The 19,080-nt window shown below is 43.7% G+C and overlaps 1 protein-coding gene across 1 annotated transcript in view; it reads right to left on the reverse strand.

Moving 5' to 3' along the window:
• LOC142317132 (uncharacterized) overlaps positions 1 to 19,080 on the reverse strand; it is a 566,806-nt gene that overhangs the window by 90,158 nt on the left and 457,568 nt on the right. Inside the window, exon 22 of the mRNA XM_075353156.1 lies at positions 16,580 to 16,654. Within this exon, the coding sequence (XP_075209271.1) occupies positions 16,580 to 16,654 (75 nt within the window). The remainder of the gene's footprint in view (positions 1 to 16,579; positions 16,655 to 19,080) is intronic.

Consider the following 19,080-nt stretch of genomic DNA (forward strand, 5'->3'; position numbering starts at 1 on the left):
CATGTCCATTTTTTCAGAAGCACAGATGACAAGGGTCAATACAAGTCTATGGGTCCATGAAAATCATGTACAACAGACGGATGACATCCATGTGTAATCTGTGTGCTGCACGTGATTAACTTGCAAAATATAGGAGAAGCTTTGTAATTTATCTATTTATTGATCCATCTATGAAAAACACAGATACAATGATGGTAAAACAGATATGTAGATGACACACCTTAGGATGGGTCATCATTGTCTGATCAGCTGGGGTCCGACACCCCGCATCACTGCCGATCAGCTGTTCCCGGTGCAGCCATAAATGCTGTTCTGGAGCTGCTCTGTCCTCTGATAGTGGCTGTGGATTGGCACTGCATACCCACCACCTCTTGATTTGAGCAAGAGGTGGATGTGCAGTAACCGGCTGCGGCCGCTATCAGAGGATGGGGCAGCTCCAGGACTGAGCATTTCTGGCAACCTGCTGCTGCTAGAATAGAAAACAGCTGATCGGCGGGGGGGGTGAGATGTCAGACCCCAGCTGATCAAACATTGATAGCCTATCCTAAGGGGCACTTTGCACACTATGACATCGCAGCTGCAATGTCGGTGGGGTCAAATCGTGACGCACATCCAACGTCGCAGTCGATATCGTAGTGTGTAAATCCTTTTTGATACGATTAACGAGCGCAAAAGCGTCGTTATTGTATCATCGGTGTAGGGTCCGGCATTTCCATGAATTGGGAAATACCGATGTTACGATGTTGTTCCTCGTTCCTGCGGCCGCACACATCGCTGTGTGTGAAGCTGCAGGAGCAAGGAACATCTCCTACCTGCATCCTGCGGCTCACGCCGGCTATGCGGAAGGAAGGAGGTGGGCTAGATGTTTACGTCCCGCTCATCAGCACCTCTCCGCTTCTATTGGTCACCTGCCATGTGACATCGCTATGACGCCGCACGACCCGCCCCCTTAATAAGGAGGCGGTTCGCCGTCCAGAGTGACGTCGCAGGGCAGGTCAGTGCATGTGAAGCTGCCGTAGCGATAATGTTCGCTACGGCAGCTATCACAATGATATCGCAGCTGCGACGGGGGCGGGGACTATCGCGCATGGCATCGCAGCATTGGCTTGTGATGTCGTAGTGTGCAAAGTGCCCTTAAGGCTAGGCTATCAATGTAAAAATAGTGGACAACCTCTTTAAATACGGACATGTGAATAAGGCCTAAGACATATGCTGTGATCCTCTTGTTTCTCTACCCAAGTATTGTATGCTCATGTAGTGTTTTGCACAAGACCAAAAGACATCACTGTGCTACCACTGCTTGACTCTTCAGACTGCCCCGAGGCACAATGCACCTCATATAGATCTAGTTGTTGGACCCCAACTGATCTAATCATCAATGTTCACAAAACTCTGGATGCAGTTCATTCCTACATTTTGATTTATAATGAGCATAGCCTGAAAAAGTGAGGCACAGAAGATCGCAGTCATACACAGCAAAGCAGGAATCTCACAAGTAGTAAAGAACCTGCTGGGGTGCAAACAACTAACAGTAAAGTGTAATTACATTGTTACTGAATATTGTATTTAACTTTCCAAAAAATGATCAAATCCTCTTGCCAGTTCCCCCATTCCCTTTGTGCAGCTGCTGCATTTACCAATTTCTGTTTGAAAGTTTTCTCCTATTAGCTCAACATACATGGGTCATTACATTATTTGTTAATTTACTACGCAGCGGTGCTTTGAAAGAGAACGAGTAAACAGCCGCTTACGCGACATAAAGAATCGATTAGTGGTCGCCATCTGGATCAGCTCTTGAAAAACTGGCTGCCATATGTTTCGGCCAACACGACAAAACAAACTGTTTTATATTGTCACCACCTCCAGCTCTGTTTTATGTATTGTACCAGCTTTAATAGACTTATGAAATGGATTAGAGGCTGTTTCGCTTGTGCCCTACTGCTAGATGGAAAAGAAAAAGGAAGAGAAAAAAAAAAAAAAGAAAAAAAAACCCAGAACGTACAGAAAGGTTTTAAAAGAGTGAACGTCACTTGGAATAGAAGGCTCCTGACAGCGGCAAATAAAAAAGGAGCCGTAATTGTTCCACTACTTATTACTGTGTTTATTAATCTGTAAAGGCTTTAATTAAAGTCATTCTTATCGCAACTCGGAAAGGCTGCAATCACCAAGAAAACAATAGGAAATTAATTTACCATGTAAGAGATTAACAGCATCTAAAATCGGATTCTTCTACTGTACGACTTGATAAATAATGCATGCATAAATACGTATAGCTTGCTGTTGGAAAAATAACATATCAGGTTCAAATGAAATCTAGGAATGTTAATCTCTTTTGCAGCTGCTATTTTTGTTTTATGGTATTTTTACAGCTGTTTTTAATTTCTTTTAAGAAATACTAAACCTTTAGGAGAAATCCCCTGCGAGCCGCCACAGTACAGATAATTGGTTTCATTGCAATTCAGATTATGAACATCATTTTTCAGTTGTTACTTTCAAACTCCATATACAGCGAAATCTGTAAGCCATTTTCTTTATTTCAGCTACCTCAAAAAAGGCAAAATTACACAAGCGATGCAGTCACATTATTCAATTGTCTCTAAAAGTATTTACCTATATGGTATGCTTAGGAAGAGCCTGGAAAATGTGCCTAAGTACAAACACATCTATAATTTTGCATAAAAATCTGTGGGGTATGGTTGCTAGGCTTAACAATGGCTTCTGCGCCGAGTCTCGAATGTCACGAAAACAGAAAAGTAAATGCAGAACAATTTAAATGGTTCAATAAATTTGCTCAAAATAGCAGAATGCGTTACTTTAAAATGTATGCCGCGGCTCCGCTTATAATCACCCTGCACGCCCTTGGTTTGCTTTTATGCTGTTGATTATTTTATTTTTCAAGTTAGGGGAAAAAAACAACTTTCATAAGAGGCTGTTAAGAGCTCAAGGTTAGCAAACATCTCGTGATTTACTGTGCAAATTAGGCTCCATAAATTATGTTACATATTTATTCCCTGCATTTCTAGAAGTACAGTAAAAAAAAAAAGATGATGTGAAGACAATTGTTCTTTCAAAGTTTTCATGTATATGGAGAAAAAACTAAGCAAAGGTTAGCTACATTGCAAGTCAACGACATAACATAAGGCTCCTGGGCCCCAATGCAAAATCTGTAAGAGCCCCTCGCCCATCTACCATGTGCCAGCTACAATTTCTATCAAGCACCAGGGTCTGGGTGCAACGACCCTACGAGTCTGATGGTTATGCCCCTGAATGCAAAAAAACAGAACGCACCAACTAAATATGAAACTGTGTCATATGACAAAGGGCTACAAAAATAATGCCAAAAAAACCATTAACGAGGTGGGTCCATGTCATTATAGCTCATACCTTGTCCGCCTTTCTCCTTCACTGTAGAAATGGGAAAGTTGGTTTCCCTCATCCGCAATTGATAAAATGCCATCTACATTTACATTTAATGACACCTTCACCCATCTACCATGTGCTGGCTACAATTTCTATCAAGCACCTGGGTGCAACGACCCTATGAGTCTGATGACTCTGCCCCTGAATACGAATACAAAGAATCAGACACACCAACTAGATATGAAACTATGTCATATGACAAATGGTGCTAAAAACCCCACTAAGGAGGTGGTAGGTCCTTCATGTCTTTTTAACCCATACCACAAAACTGGAAATCCATCACTTGCTTTTCTCCTTTACTGTAGAAATAGGAAAGTTGGTTTCCACCGTCCACATTTGATAAAATGCCACCTGTATTACAGTTGATGAGACCCTCTAAACAGGTTCGGATTTTATTGTTTAAAGACCAAGATAAGTAATGTATTATGTATTAACAGGATTCCATACAGTGCACATCTTCTATTATGCCACACTTTTAGAAATAATTTAATGACTACAATATAGGTTTTAGCACTAGCGGACACAAACAGAAAAGGGCCCCTGTGCATGAACAGTATATGAGCCCTTTTCAATCCACTCACTCGTCAAAATGGACAACTCCAGTTGTTTTGGAGGTAAAAATGTGCCGTGGCTCGACTGCACAGGTTGCACCAATGATATGTCCGCCCCTGGTTTTTAGGACAAGGTGCATACTATAAGGGTATGCTCATATGAGCGTATGAATCGTAGAAGTGCAATGTGAGAAAATCTAGCATTGCACTCGGATCAATGTTATTTAGTGAGGGAGAGCAGTTGGTCACCTTTTTTCTCATCCAGATTCTGGATGAGAGAAAAGTCGCAGCATACTGCGATTGGCAGTGAGAGCCGTGTCACTTGCACCCATAAAACTCTATGGGTACGAATTAACTATCGGACTGCACTCATATGACATCCGAGTGCAGTGCGAAAATCACATCAGCTGACAATGGGGGAGATTAATCCCTCCCTCTCCTCCACAGCGGTGATCTGATTGTAGTATCGGATCACAGTTGCATGACACTCAGCTTCCCTTGCAGCACAGTGGGAGCCAAGGGTCATTAGCAGATCGCATCCAATGCACTTGCATCGGATGCCATACCATCATGATAATTCAGCCTAAATGTGAGTTTCACTATGTCATAGTAGAAAACCTGAAGAGTTCCTCATAGTATTGTATTACTTGTTTTCCTGACGGTAGCATTCCCTCCTCAATGTCCTCACAGTACAAACAGAAGTCATCAATGTGAGTGGGCAGGGAACGTTCCTCTAATCAAACAGAACTCAGGATTATGATTCCACTGTATTCTTTGATGGCTCCTATTAGTGTTCGATAACGCCAAACATCATCATATTCCCGACTCCTTCCTCATACAGCTGTCCTTGAAAAAGACCATTGTGCTGGTTGAAACTTTGGAATTCCTCTGATTTCACTAATCCTGGATACTAATAAATATATTCACCTTTGCCTAATTCTTTTTCTGTGCTGAGGTTATCTTTTATGAGTGAATGGATAGAACGCGCCTACTATAGTCTATGGGGCAGTTCAAACGACACAGGTCTAGCTACAAAGATATTGTAAATCCAATATTCATGTCTCAATGGATAAAACCCTAGATGTGCAGTGGATGAACATGAGAAATTGCAGAACATGTTTTAGACATAGGTTACAAAGAGCAAACCACTCATCATGTCAGAAAGTCATAATTAACTGACACATGCACACACGGTGCATGCAGAGCTCTAAAATGTCAGAAAGAAGGAAATCAGCATATATCAAATGAAAATAGAAATATTTTATGCTGGCAGTGGAGTTAAGAATTTATAAATGTACAGAAAATGAACAACAGACAACATGGCGCGACCCTCTCAATTAATATATTTGTCAGCAGGATTTAACACCCCAAACTATTTACATGCGCATGTAGGTCATTCAAAGACAAGTCCAGTAATACCTTTATACGTGGCCGGTTTGTTCCCCTGTTAATGAAAATTCAGCATTTATTTGATATGCAAATGAAGCTGAAGGGCTATGGTAGATCTGAAGCTTCTGTCACTAAAGCTCTAGTCTCTGCCCAGCGCCTCCTCCTAATTGACTAATGGCTCCTTTACCTGAAGTTACACAGCATAGAGGCTGTCAGTCAAGCAGGAGGAGGCGACGTTGGGTGGGGATAGAGATTGAGTGACACAGGTTTCAGATCTACCATAGCTTTTCAGCTTAATTTCTATATCAATTCAAACTCTGATTTCTTAGCAATAGGCTGGCAATGTAAAGGTTTTGATGGACTCTTTTGTGAAAGACCTACATGCACATATAAAAAATTTGGGGGTGAAACCCTGCTGAGAGATTCTCATTTAGGGGTGTCAAGCAGGTTGCTGTTTGCTTGGAACTCCAGCAATCAGCAGTCTTAAAAAGGTGGTTCACCCCTTTTCATTACTGGCACATCGATATTATGTTGAGAAAAAAGGCTTCTCTCAAATACCTTGTGTTGCCAATAGTGCCTGTAAGTGGCGCTAATGTGGTCCACTCACCTCCTTCGCATAACCCCAGGGCTTCGTGACCTCTGATGTCCAGTGATGTCACGTCAACTTCCTGTTGACCTGACATCACTGCGGCTGGCCCCAGTCTTTCTGAGTGACTGGGCTGTGGGCGGCGTTTCACTGCTCATCACAGCCCAGCATCTCCCTGCTTGTGGCTCTCTGCAGTGAAGTAGGGAGCAGGGAGATGCTGGGCTGTGACGGGTGGTGAAATGCCACCCACAGCCCAGTTACTCAGGAAGACTGGAGCTGGCCGCGGTGATGTCAGGTCAACAGGAAGTTGACGTGACATCACTGGACATCAGAGGTCACGGAGCCCGGGGGTCACGCAAAGGGGATGAGCAGACCGCAATAGCGCCACTCACGGGAACTATTAGCAACACAAGGTATTTGAGAGAAAACTTGTTTCTCAACATAACATCGATGAGGCCAGTGATAAAAAGGGGTTAAATACCTCCTTTAAGGTGGAATCTGCACAAGTGTGCTGGGGAAATAAGGTATTACAAAATGCTTACTAAATAATCACTGTGCGGTCTGGGTAATGCACACACATGATGGTACAATTTCTCCTTGTGGCCTTATTCCAAATAATCTTTTTTTTGTAAAAGAAGAAAGAGAATGGCAATCTAGGAAACAGAATTAGTTTGCCACCTTGCTCCTCTTGACTGCTGTAGACAAGTATAAAACTAAATAACAAATTGAATTCTGCTACATCTGTACATTGTGTCCTAAATTGTTAATATTACATAATTGATAAAGTATGAGATTATATGTCTTACTGTATGTCATGATGGTGCAATTCAATAAATGGTTATTAATGACAAAGTTTCTGGTCAAAACATAAATTAGATATTGAATGACCAATTTATTTCTTACAAAACGTCTTTGCGCAAACATTCTAATAACAGTAAACTCTTCAGATGTAAGTAAATATGCGGTTTATTAAGATTATATTACGAGCATCTCAATTTTTCATTAACCTGTAAGATTTTTTTTTCAACCTAATACTGAAATACAAGAAATGGAATGAAAGCAGCATGCAGATCGTTAATTGTATTACTTGTACCTGCTTTATGAAAGATGAGGACCATGTATGCACTCGTATACAATTACACATTGCAAAAAGATTATTATTAAATGAAATCATATTAAAGTAGCATTATACAGTAGGTGGGGGATGGTATAGCAAATTGCAGAGAAAAAAAGGAATCATTCTTACTACCGTACACTTTAAATCCAAAATTTCTCATCTGTGTGTGGACAGGTTCATGCTACCTGATGACCTTTTGTTGCAGGAGTCCTTTTATTATATTATTTGTAATCTCCTAACAAGTACTGTGAGGTAGTGACCACCTATATTGTAAATGGCCATTATGTATCGCAGTGGCGGAGGTCCTCTGTAATGTACAACCTGGAATGTTCGCTCTGAGACTTGTAGTTCCATAAGTCTTGTTAATATATTAAGGGCCAGGTGTACGAATTGTCAGAGTGCTGGCAGGGGTTGTCAGGCACGGGGTCTCGTACCTGAGTTACTCGTCACCAGGCCGGTGTGATGGTCTGGGATGTAGCGGTGGCCTGCCTGGCTTCGTGCCCTGAGCTTTACACCAATAAGGAGGGAAGAATGTTGTGAAACCACCTGTGGTATGCGGCCAGGGATTAGCTGCCGCTGCTATCGCTGCCCTCCCGGGCGGACAGTAGTAGCAGTCAGAGATGGTATCGCTCCTCACAGGTGGAGCGGGCCCCGGGGAAGATGACAAGGGGAGTAGTGATGGCCTTCAGCGCCGAGGCGCGGGGCGGTGGCGCCGGTAATAAGAGTCCAAGTCGGTTGCTGTGGTTCCAAGTGTCTTTACTCACTTTTTGGTGCCGCTCGCCCAGGAAGTACCGGTCACCTGCTGTGATGGGCCCTGTAGAACCTGAATTCCTTCGGAGGTCAGTCCGGTGTGACGCTCAGTGAGCATTCCCTTCCTCCTAGCGCCGTGTGTGTTGGAATCCCGTGGCTTAAAGCTACTTGGGGACCCCAGTTCGTCTCGAGTAGTACGCTTGTCCCTATTTGTAGGTGCCTTGGCTCCGCAGTGGGGCCTGGTGCTGTCCTAGGCCCCGGATCCTATCTGGCACTGTGCTTTCTGGCTCTGTGTGGCCAGGGAAACTTTAAACCTTCTTCATCCCGGCAGATTCTGTAGAACCAACTTGAAGAATGATCTTCCCTAGAGTCCTGCTCCCTGTGTGGTGCCGGTTCTGAGGAAGAAATGAAGCTCTCCCCTCGGCAACTGCATGAACTTCTGTGTCCCGCCAAGCAGCGGTAAGACACGTCTGCTCCTGTCCTCTCCTGCCAGAGAACTCTAAACTGTTGTGTTGTCTCCTAACTCCCCCTAAGTGGCTGCTCCTCCCCGGGTCCCTGTCACTAATGGGTGGTGCCAACCATGTTTAAAGGCAACCTTAAGACCCTACCCTAGTTCGGTCCCCATTGGGGAGGGAAACCTGGTTGTGTATTTGAGTGTGTAAATGGTGAAACCAGTACCGACCTCCTCCGGATCCGGATTAAGCACTACATCTTAAATGAGGTGCAGTACTCTGTGGCGATTGAAGCCTCATGGGCACCACAACTTCAGTGAAGCAGTTTCTTAAACATCAGTGCTGACAGGAGTCAGTGTGTGGGGCGTTGCTCAAGCTTCAGAAAGGAAATCTCACAGAAGGGACTTGTATACTGACCGAAGACAGTGAGTGGATGGTACAATACTTCTACTTGAAAATTAATGTTGGGACGTATCTGTGGCACCCCTGCGGCTACAGTCCCCACAGAGGTACAGCACTTCAGCCAGAGGTTTGGTATCAAATTCCTGGGTAATGAAGGGGTTACAAATCAGTATACACACACACACTGACACTCTTTATTTTGCAACACTCTATTAGACTGTAGTTGGGGCAAGTTGCACCTATGCTGTCTCCTTAGGTAAGGACAGCCCGAAGCTAGTCTGGAGGTGGAGTTTAGTTAGTTTGAGCAACCTGTAAAACGTGAGGGAGTTAGGAAGTGGACGTGGAGGAGAACGGTCCTGTGGTCTGGAGCTGCAGAGCTCATCCCAGGATCAAGATAGAAGTTGTCCTAGGGCCACGGGAAGTGTGCCATACACCCGTGGACTCTTTTCTACACCCAGTATATTGGTGTGGAGTGACTTGGTCGCATAGGGGCTCCTCAACTAGTGGAGAACTATAAGGCTCAGCTAGGAAACCGGAGGCTAAGGCTACTGCAAGTACTAAAGCCACATCCGCACATAAACCGCTGAAAAGGTGACCACATAGGACCAAGGGACAAGGCAGAAAAGCCACCCATAAAAGGATTCCCGGACACTGGTCCAGGGTACTGTGTGTAAGGCGTGGGGCAGGCGGGAGAGGCCAGCTCAGGAAGATGACCAGGGAAAGAACACAGAAGGGTGTACCGGGTTGTGCCTCCGAACTATCTGGGGATCGGCTGGGGCCTGTCACGGCAGGACTCAGCACTCCAAGGGCAGAATTTGACCATATGGACATAATAATCTGGAACTGTTGACTGTGAGTAAAGACCTTGTGACTGCATTCCTGTGTTGCCGAGTTATTCCCTGCGCCTCCAGCTCTGAACCCCGCCATTACCCCACAACTCTATCTTTAGTCCTGGGGCTCAGCTCTACCTGTGGAGAGTTATACCAACTTAGCTGCATTACCGTTGACCCCATGAGAAACTGAATAGCAGCAGTGGCACCTATGTTGTCACATACCACAGGTGGTGTCACAAACAATCTCACCTTGTAAATAAAACCCACCCCTCACTTTAAACAACACCGCCAGGGTCACGGAGTCAGGCCCTGCCGCCGTGACATCCGAAAAACATAGCCAGTCTGGTAACGAGTGCCCCACGGCCCTGGTCATATCCAAAGCTGTGTGGGCGTACCTGCGAATGAAACAGACTGCTTAACATATATGTTTCTTTAAAAACAAAGGAAGGCTCATGTTTTTTTTCTGGCGAGAGGTTTAAGTGTGCTTTAATAAACTGACTGGACCATTTAAATCTGTGTGCCTAAATCTAGCAGCCAAACAAGTGTACCCGATTACATTCAGTGAGCGCAGCCTCACATATGGTGCTAGACCGCGGGCAATGGTCCAGAAGGCACGTGTCTGTATCGCAGCAGCGGTTTGCTGTGAATCGGCGGGTCCACGAAAATTCAAACAGCTTGCTGTGGATCAGTGGATTCACAAAAAATATTCAAAGTGGTTTGTGGTGGATCAGCGTGTCCACGAAGGTCTGTGGGAGCTGAGCAACCATGAGTGGAACAACATGTTCGGACAAAATGGAGGAGCTGGTGGGACTATTGGAGCGGCTTGATCTGGAACAGCTACAGGAGCAGAAACAGCAGTTGGTGATTGGCAGCTGTAAGCGCCAGGAGGAACAGTGGCAGCACCTGCAGGAGCTGGTGGGGTGTTTTGACGAGACGCTAATGGACCAGGTCATACAATCTCGAAGGGTCAGGGCAGATCCAGGTTGCCCAGGGAGATAGTGAGATACTGTGTGAACAGGAACATGCGAATTCCGTGGGGAATATATCCCAAAAAAGGGTGGGTGCCCAAAAGTGGGCTGAGTCCCACAAGAGCGAAGATTTCCCTCCCTTCGCCGGAAACACAAGGGCCACAGAAAGGGAGAACAAGCTGCAGCCTCAGCAAGTTTAAAGAAGGTCAATGACCTTCCTGAGCATCTCAAGCTGCGAGTGACAGCCACCAACTTAGAGGCTAACAAAAATGTGCTGCAAGAGAAACTGACACATTGTAACGACGGTGATCCACAAGATGAAATCAAGGAGAAAGAGCCAGCTAAGAAGACGGTATGAGTGTTCTCTCCAATTGCTGAGCAAACAGCTGGTGGTCTATCAGTAGAGGGCTATAGGGCAAGAAACCCTGGGGAATGTTGCTGGAGGAAAAATTCAAGATTAAGATGAAGAGGAGACTGGTGGTTTACCCAGCTCTGAAGTGGCTGAAGATAAAGCAGCAGAGACCAAAGAGAAAACTGAAAGTGATGCTGCAGGGCCCCAGGAGAGGGTTGACGGTGTCACAACAGAACCACATGAGTAGGCCGAATGTGCAGAAGTGGAAAAAACCACTGAAGAAGTGAGGACTGAACCAGAGGAATCATCAGAGGATGGAAGCTCAATTGGTCCTAAGGATGAAAGAGCAGATAACACTGCATGAACAAGGCGAGGCTTGTCAAATCCCCCCCAGTGAAAGACCATCTGAAGAAAGAAAGGTTCCTGAGACAGGCTGCTGAAAGCCAAGCAGGTGAGCTGGAAAAGAAGTGTCTGAACTCAGAGGTCTCCTGGTGGAGTGCCAGTTGATGAATAAGGCAGCCTTAGAGAACATGGAGCGACAGTGTCCATCCCATTTTAAAGAGCATGAACTTCAGAAAGAGCTGGCTCTGAGAGCTGAACAAGACAATTGTCTGGTGAATGCATGAAAAGGAAGATATTTCTTTTTTCAAATGCATGGTAAATGTACCCGAAGACTTGAGTGAAGCATGTGCCAGTGAGTTTGTGCATGAAGAATTTAAGAAAGCTGTAGGAGCATGTAGGGTGTACTGGTTTCCGGAGGCTCAACAGTTCGTTATACTATCCACAATTAAAGTTACAGTGAACTGGGTGGCTACCCTGAGTATCATGCACTTGATATATGCCAGCAGAGAAACAAACAAAGATGTCCTGAATGAAGGGGTACAAGGGGTTTGCAGATAATTAATCCTTTATTAGCTTGAGGCTGAGAGTCCCAGACAAGAATTTCTGTAAATTATATGACACAGAGTCACACCAGACCGTAGTTACGGGTTAAGGTGAATCGCACTATCGTACTGACTGATGGGAACAAGGAAGGTCTGACAAAGTGTTGACTCCAATAGATGAGGTGACGAAGTTTGATAGGTTATGTTTCACAAAGAATAATTTAGTGACAGTGACCAGACTCCTGACATATACCTAGTTGGTCACTATACAGTCATGGCCAAAAGTTTTGAGAATGACACCAAAATTATATTTTCACATCATCTGTTGCCCTCTGGTTTATAATTGTGTTTGTCTGATGTTTACATCACATACAGAAATATAATTGCAATCATATTATGAGTACCAAAAGGTTATATTGACAGTTAGAATGAGTTAATGCAGCAAGTCAATATTTGCAGTGTTGACCCTTCTTCTTCAGGACCTCTGCAATTCTCCCTGGCATGCTCTCAATCAACTTCTGGATCAAATCCTGACTGATAGCTGTCCATTCTTGCATAAGCAATGCTTGCATTTTGCCAGAATTTGTTGGTTTTTGTTTGTCCACCCGTCTCTTGATGATTGCCCACAAGTTCTCAATGGGATTAAGATCTGGGGAGTTTCCAGGCCATTGACCCATAATCTCTATGTTTTGTTCCATGAGCCATTTAGTGATCACCTTTGCTTTATGGCAAGGTGCTCCATCATGCTGGAAAAGGCATTGTTGGGCGCCAAACTGCTCTTGGATAGTTGGGAGAAGTTGCTCTTGGAGGACATTCTGGTACCATTCTTTATTCATGGCTGTGTTTTTAGGCAAGACTGTGAGTGAGCCGATTCCCTTGGCTGAGAAGCAACCCCACACATGAATCGTTTCAGGATGCTTAACAGTTGGCATGAGACAAGACTGGTGGTAGCGCTCACCTCTTCTTCTCCTAATAAGCTGTTTTCCAAATGTCCCAAATAATCGAAAAGGGGATTCATCTGAGAAAATGACTTTACCCCAGTCCTCAGCAGTTCACTCCTTGTACCTTTTGCAGAATATCAGTCAGTCCCTGATGTTTTTTCTGGAGAGAAGTGGCTTCTTTGCTGCCCTCCTTGAAACCAGGCCTTGCTCAAGCAGTCTCTGCCTCACAGTGCGTGCAGAAGCACTCACACCAGCCTGCTGCCATTGCTGAGCTAGCTCAGCACTGCTGGTAGTCCGATCCCGCAGTTGAAACAGTTTTAAGATACGGTCCTGGCATTTACTGGTCCTTCTTGGGCGCCCTGGAGCCTTTTTGGCAACAATGGAAGCTCTCTCCTTGAAGTTCTTGATGATGCGATAGATTGTTGACTGAGGTGCAATCTTTGTAGCTGCGATACTCTTCCCTGTTAGGCCATTTTTGTGCATAGCAATGATGGCTGCACGTGTTTCTTTAGAGATAACCATGGTTAACTGAAGAGAAACAATGATACCAAGCACCAGCCTCCTTTTAAAGTGTCCAGTGGTGTCATTCTTACTTAATCATGACTGATTGATCACCAGCCCTGTGCTCATCAACACCCACACCTGTGTTAATGGAACAATCACTAAAACAATGTTAGCTGCTCCTTTTAAGGCAGGAATGCAATGATGCTGAAATGTGTTTTGGGGGTTAAAGTTCATTTTCTTAGCCAATATTGACTTTGCAAGTAATTGCTGTTAAGATGATCACTCTTTATGACATTCTGGAGTATATGCAAATTGCCATTAGAAAAACTTAAGCAGCAAACTTTGTAAAAAATTATATTTGTAGCATTCTCAAAACTTTTGGCCATGACTGTATGTCAGGAGCTGGTGTTCAAAGTTGTCAGAGAGGGCCCTCTTGTCTGGTAGGGCAAGGTAACACTGATGCCCTGTCTCAGGGCCTCTCTATGTTGGCAAGTGTTCAACCGTACAAGTTTGAACATGGGGGGATATGTGAGGTAGTGACTACCTATATTATAAATGGCCGCTATGTATTGCAGTGGCGGAGGGCCTCCTGGGACATGGCTCCTGGGACACTTTGAAAGAATGGCTTTACCACTGTTTTGACGACCAATTCAATGTTGAGCTGTTAGTGTACCTATAACGAACATAAAAGTGGTCCGGCTAAAGTACATTATACCACCCCGCACCATAAATGCAGGAGTGGTACTGGTATGAAGTCCTCTCGTTTTAATTAAGGCTTCATGACGTTGCCCACATAATTGCAAGATAGAGACTATAAGCTGTAATGGAGGTCTATCCTCAAGTATAAGTTCCGCTTTCGTCTTGGACATAATAATAATCAGAGATTGGTCTGGCAGCTTCATGAGTAATGACATGAAGAGGCCTTCACGAGGAAACATCACACCGGTCATACTCCAAGGATTATGGTGTGAGGTGGCATAGTGTGCTGTACCTTTATTCACAGTGTACTAAAAGCTTGGTGTAACCTTATTTTGGTTGGTAAACCAGTGGTACAGCCATTCCTTCATAGTGTACAAGGAGCATTTTTCAGCACAACGCCACCAGTCTTCATGTTGCTAAATATGCTATAGTGACCTGCAAATGTCTCTAGAATGTTTCCCATTGAACATATCGTAGATGTCATTGGTTGACAACTGCAAATGGTGCTGCCAGCAGTGGATCTTAAGGATTTGCTGGCCAAGTGCATTCAGGGTGGTGGAACATTCATTAAACAATTATTATTAACCTCATTGATAGCATAAGGTGGCTAAGTGTATGTTTTTTGGCAAATGCGCTCAAACTCTGTGCTGAATAATCTGAAAAGGTTTAAAAATGTTGATTTCATTTTTCAATTATTTGCATATCAATAACATGTACAGTGCAGACCAAAAGTTTGGACACACCTTCTCATCTCTAGAACAACTATTAAGAGGAGACTTTGTGGAGCAGGCCTTCAGGCTAAAATAGCTGCTAGGAAACCTCTTCTAAGGACAAGTAACAAGCAGAAGAGACTTGTTTGGGCTAAAGAACACAAGGAATGGACTTTAGACCAGTGGAAATCTGTGCTTTGGTCTGATGAGTCCAAATTTGAGATCTTTGGATCTAACCTCCGTGTCTTTGTAGAAAAGGTGAACGGATGGACTCTACATGCCTGGTTCCCACCGTGAAGCATGGAGGAGGAGGTGTGATGGTGTGGGGGTGCTTTGCTAGTGACACTCTTGGGGATTTATTTAAAATTGAAGGCATACTGAACCAGCATGGCTACCACAGCATCTTGCAGCGGCATGCTATTCCATCTGGTTTGTGTTTAGTTGGACCATCATTATTTTTCAACAGGACAATGACCCCAAACACACTTCCAGGCTGTGTAAGGGCTATCTGACTAAGAAGGAGAGTGATGGGATGCTACTCCAGATGACCTGGCCTCCACAGTCACCAGACCTGAACCCAATCGAGATGGTTTGGGGTGAGCTTGACCGCAGAGTGAAGGCAAAATGGCCAACAAGTGCTAAGCATTTCTGGGAACTCCTTCAATTAATTATTGAAAAACTATTGGAAACTATTTCCGGTGACTACCTCTTGAAGCTCATCAAGAGAATGCCAAGAGTGTGCAAAGCAGTAATCAAAGCGAAAGGTGGCTACTTTGAAGAACCTAGAATATAAGACATATTTTCAGTTGTTTCCCACTTTAAGTATTTCATTCTACGTTTTCATTCAGTTTTGATGTCTTCAATGTGAATCTACAATTTTTAGTCATGAAAATAAAGAAAACTCTTTGAATGAGGTGTGTCCAAACTTTTGGTCTGTACTGTATATCGATCCTACGATTTCAATAGCTCCAAGACTTTTCCTTCTTTGAGTTGCAATTTTAATGTTGAGGAGTGTGTATGTAGAACACTATAAAAACTCTATACAATTAGACAAAACTTATTGCTGGGAAATATCAGCTCTGAATCTTTCTTAACAGAATTAAAAAAAATGATTCACTATGCTAGGTCCAGCAGCTACGTCTATACTCAATGGCAGCTGGACCAGAGCACTGTGAGCCTCCTAATACCGCCATCCTGGAGACTCTTTTGATCAGAATGCAGGGAAGCCTCAATAATAAACCAGACCTACGGGTTGAACTAGATGGACTTAGGCGGGCTTTGCACGCTGCAACATCGGTAACAATGTGCTACCGATGCTGCAGCGATAGTCCCGCCCCCGTCGCACGTGCGATATCTAGTGAAAGCTGCCGTAGCGATTATTATCGCTACAGCAGCTTCACACGCACATACCTGCCGTGCGACGTCCCTCTGGCCGGCGACCCGCCTCCTTCCTAAGGAGGCGGGTCGTGTGGCGTCACAGCGACGTCACACGGCAGGCGGCCAATTGAAGCGGAGGGGCGGAGATGAGCAGGATGTAAACATCCCGCCCACCTCCGTCCTTCTCATTGCAGCCGGGAGGCAGGTAGGTGATGATCTTCGCTCCTGCGGCTTCACACACAGCGATGTGTGCTGCCACAGGAGCAAGGAACAACATCGCACCTGTCGCTGCAGCGGCATTATGGAAATGTCGGAGGCTGCAGCGATGATACGATAACGACGCTTTTGCGCTCGTTCATCGTATCAAAAAGGTTTTGCATGTTGCGATATCGACTGCGACGCCGGATGTGCGTCACTTTCGATTTGACCCCATCGACATCGCACGTGCGATGTCGCAACGTGCAAAGCCGCCCTTAGAGTCTCCCTTCAACCTTAAAAACTATGAAACTATGAAACCTGCATTTGACTACCATGAAATTTGTGTATTGATGAAAATGTATTACAAGGGAAGTTGCAGACACTACAGTATTTTAATGCCAAGGTAAAGCAAATACATGTGATATAGAGGTGATAAACCCACATACTCTCTTTCTTCTGCCAGGTGTGCCAGGAGTTGGTTTTGCTCATGAATTTTCTCACCAAGGTTTTCATTGGCAAGCCTGTACAAAAAGAAGAAAAATTATTTTGAATGTGAAAAACATATTTTAATTAGCCTTTGTGAAGCAGTATGGCAAGTATCATATCAGTATGTGTAGAAGTAGAAAACATTAAACATAAACCAACAAATGAAAAAAATCAACAGCAATTCTGAAATGATTAGGAAGATACAGAATTCTCCAAAGAAAGCTATTCACATAAAATAATTCTGCTATTGCTTATGGATTCTCACAGTTCACTACACATTATCCTATAGTATTAAAGGGCTACTTATCATGCCCCAATGTGACAAACTGATAGCCAGCATAGAGCACTAGACCTAACTGCATACATCCTAACTTTGAAAGACAGAAAAGAATGATTTACTGCGTGCTGTACCAGGCTTTAATCAGCACAGAGAACAGAATGGTGGAGCAGGGAGCTGATGGCTCTCCACTTCACCATTGCATTTAATTACACCTGTGTCTAGTGGACACAAACTAAGACATGCCATTGACCTTCCGAGACAACTTCCTAAATCCTTGAATGTCCTGATGGATCTGGGAGGGTTGAGGTATGCCACATGTGTAACTGGCCTCTTAAAAACTCTCATCTGTGTGCAATTAGAATAAGCAGCCACCCCTCTCCTGAATTCTAGTAATCGGACTGTAAATTAAGCAGTAAGTGCAACTTCCTTAAAGAAACACTGTCTACACAATACTGAAACTGATATTTTAACCTACCCCTGTATCTTTAAGTATCTTTTTTCATTGACCCGTTGCACCAGATGATACCAAGTATGTGATCACTGACATTTTGTAGTTGATACAATAGAATGTGGTGTGGAGCCTAGACAACCCCCTTTATAAATGAAGTAGTCCGCATTGTAAAATTATATATATATATATATATATATATATATATATATATATACTGTATACTCATCACCCAATTGCCATTCCAGTGACATCAGCACCGGGTCTTTCGGGGTTGGTGTGCCACTGCTTTGCCACATGAACCCTGCAGCCTATAAGAGACTACTATTGGGCTGCTGGGCTTACTCCAGTGGATGAATGTCGGACAAACAGAAAAAGTTGGTGAGACCCATTGCTGTCATTGTAGAAAAGACAGAGCCATACCACAGCACGTCTTGCTCTAGGATACCGGCGCCACTATTACAGATACTCTTGCAAAAGGCGATTGATAGCCGAAATATTGGGATATTGTCTGTCATCTTCTTGTGCCAGTGTTATAACAAATTCGTCAAGACTGCACAAATTTTCCAAGTGCCATATTTCTAGTGCCGAAAGGGGACTACTTTGTTTAAAAAGGGATTACCCAGATAGTGGACAACGACTATAGCGATGAAACTTTGTACTCCAGTCTCTGTGTCAATAAAGTGACTAAAAGAAGAGACATTAGGATATGGGCATCTCAGTGTTGAGTCTATTGTATATGCAGGCAGCATGCTCACGCTCGGACTCCGTGTATGAATGTGAAGACATAGACTTTCAAGCACAACTCTCCCCTTGCTCAGTGACTATATGAACAGAAACTGACTCCAATTTAAAAATGTAGGTACTAAAACTCATAAGCCTTATTCCTAGATTCCAAAGACTCTAAATAGTAACTAGTTTGTGCATTAATATTGGAACCACCGCCAACCGACCACACAATTACATATTTTACTGTGTGCAGAAATCTTTCCATATAGAAATCAAAAGTGCAAGGAAATAGTAAAACGGGATAGGAAAATTCTTCAAAGAGTTAAACAGCATTTCCAGCTGAGGCGATTTCTAATAATATTTGAAATGTATCCTTTATGTATGCAGAGCTAAATTTACTTACAATCCACCCTAAGGCAAAAACTGCAGTGAAGTGAAAGTTACTGAGGGTTATGGAGCAACATCATTTCAATTCCTTCAAATACAAAATTGCTGATGTCAGCCCATAAAGAAAGGAAACTATATGCTACAACAATCCAAACTTTGTACAATTAACCAGAACTTCCAGAGAACACAAATAGACTACAATAAATAAGGCACCGTAAAATCCAGATACTGCAACTAAGGAGAAAGGACATTGTAATCATTGATGGCAGCAATAGCAAAGCCAATAACAAAATTGACATTGTACCTTTGCCTTGATAAACCAAACTCAACCTGAGAGCAAAATGTTAAGTGCAGAATAGAGACCACCCTCGTCAGATCTATCTATTTCCTAAAGGGAAAATTATTTCAAAATGGCTGAAAAATGGGTAAAAAAGTGCAGTGGTACACCTGTCGGAACATTATGTGTCGGGGATGTTCCTTATTTCCAGAAAGCCCAGTAGATCAATCATGTTTCCCAAAAGGATTGTTAGCCCCCATTTGTCTCTTTCGATTTTTAAATCAGCTATATTGGGAGAATAAGAGTCACTTGACCCTTGTAATGCACTCATGAAAGTAAA

Source organism: Anomaloglossus baeobatrachus, chromosome 6 (genome assembly GCF_048569485.1).
Source record: "Anomaloglossus baeobatrachus isolate aAnoBae1 chromosome 6, aAnoBae1.hap1, whole genome shotgun sequence".
NCBI classification, from domain to species: Eukaryota; Metazoa; Chordata; class Amphibia; order Anura; family Aromobatidae; genus Anomaloglossus; species Anomaloglossus baeobatrachus.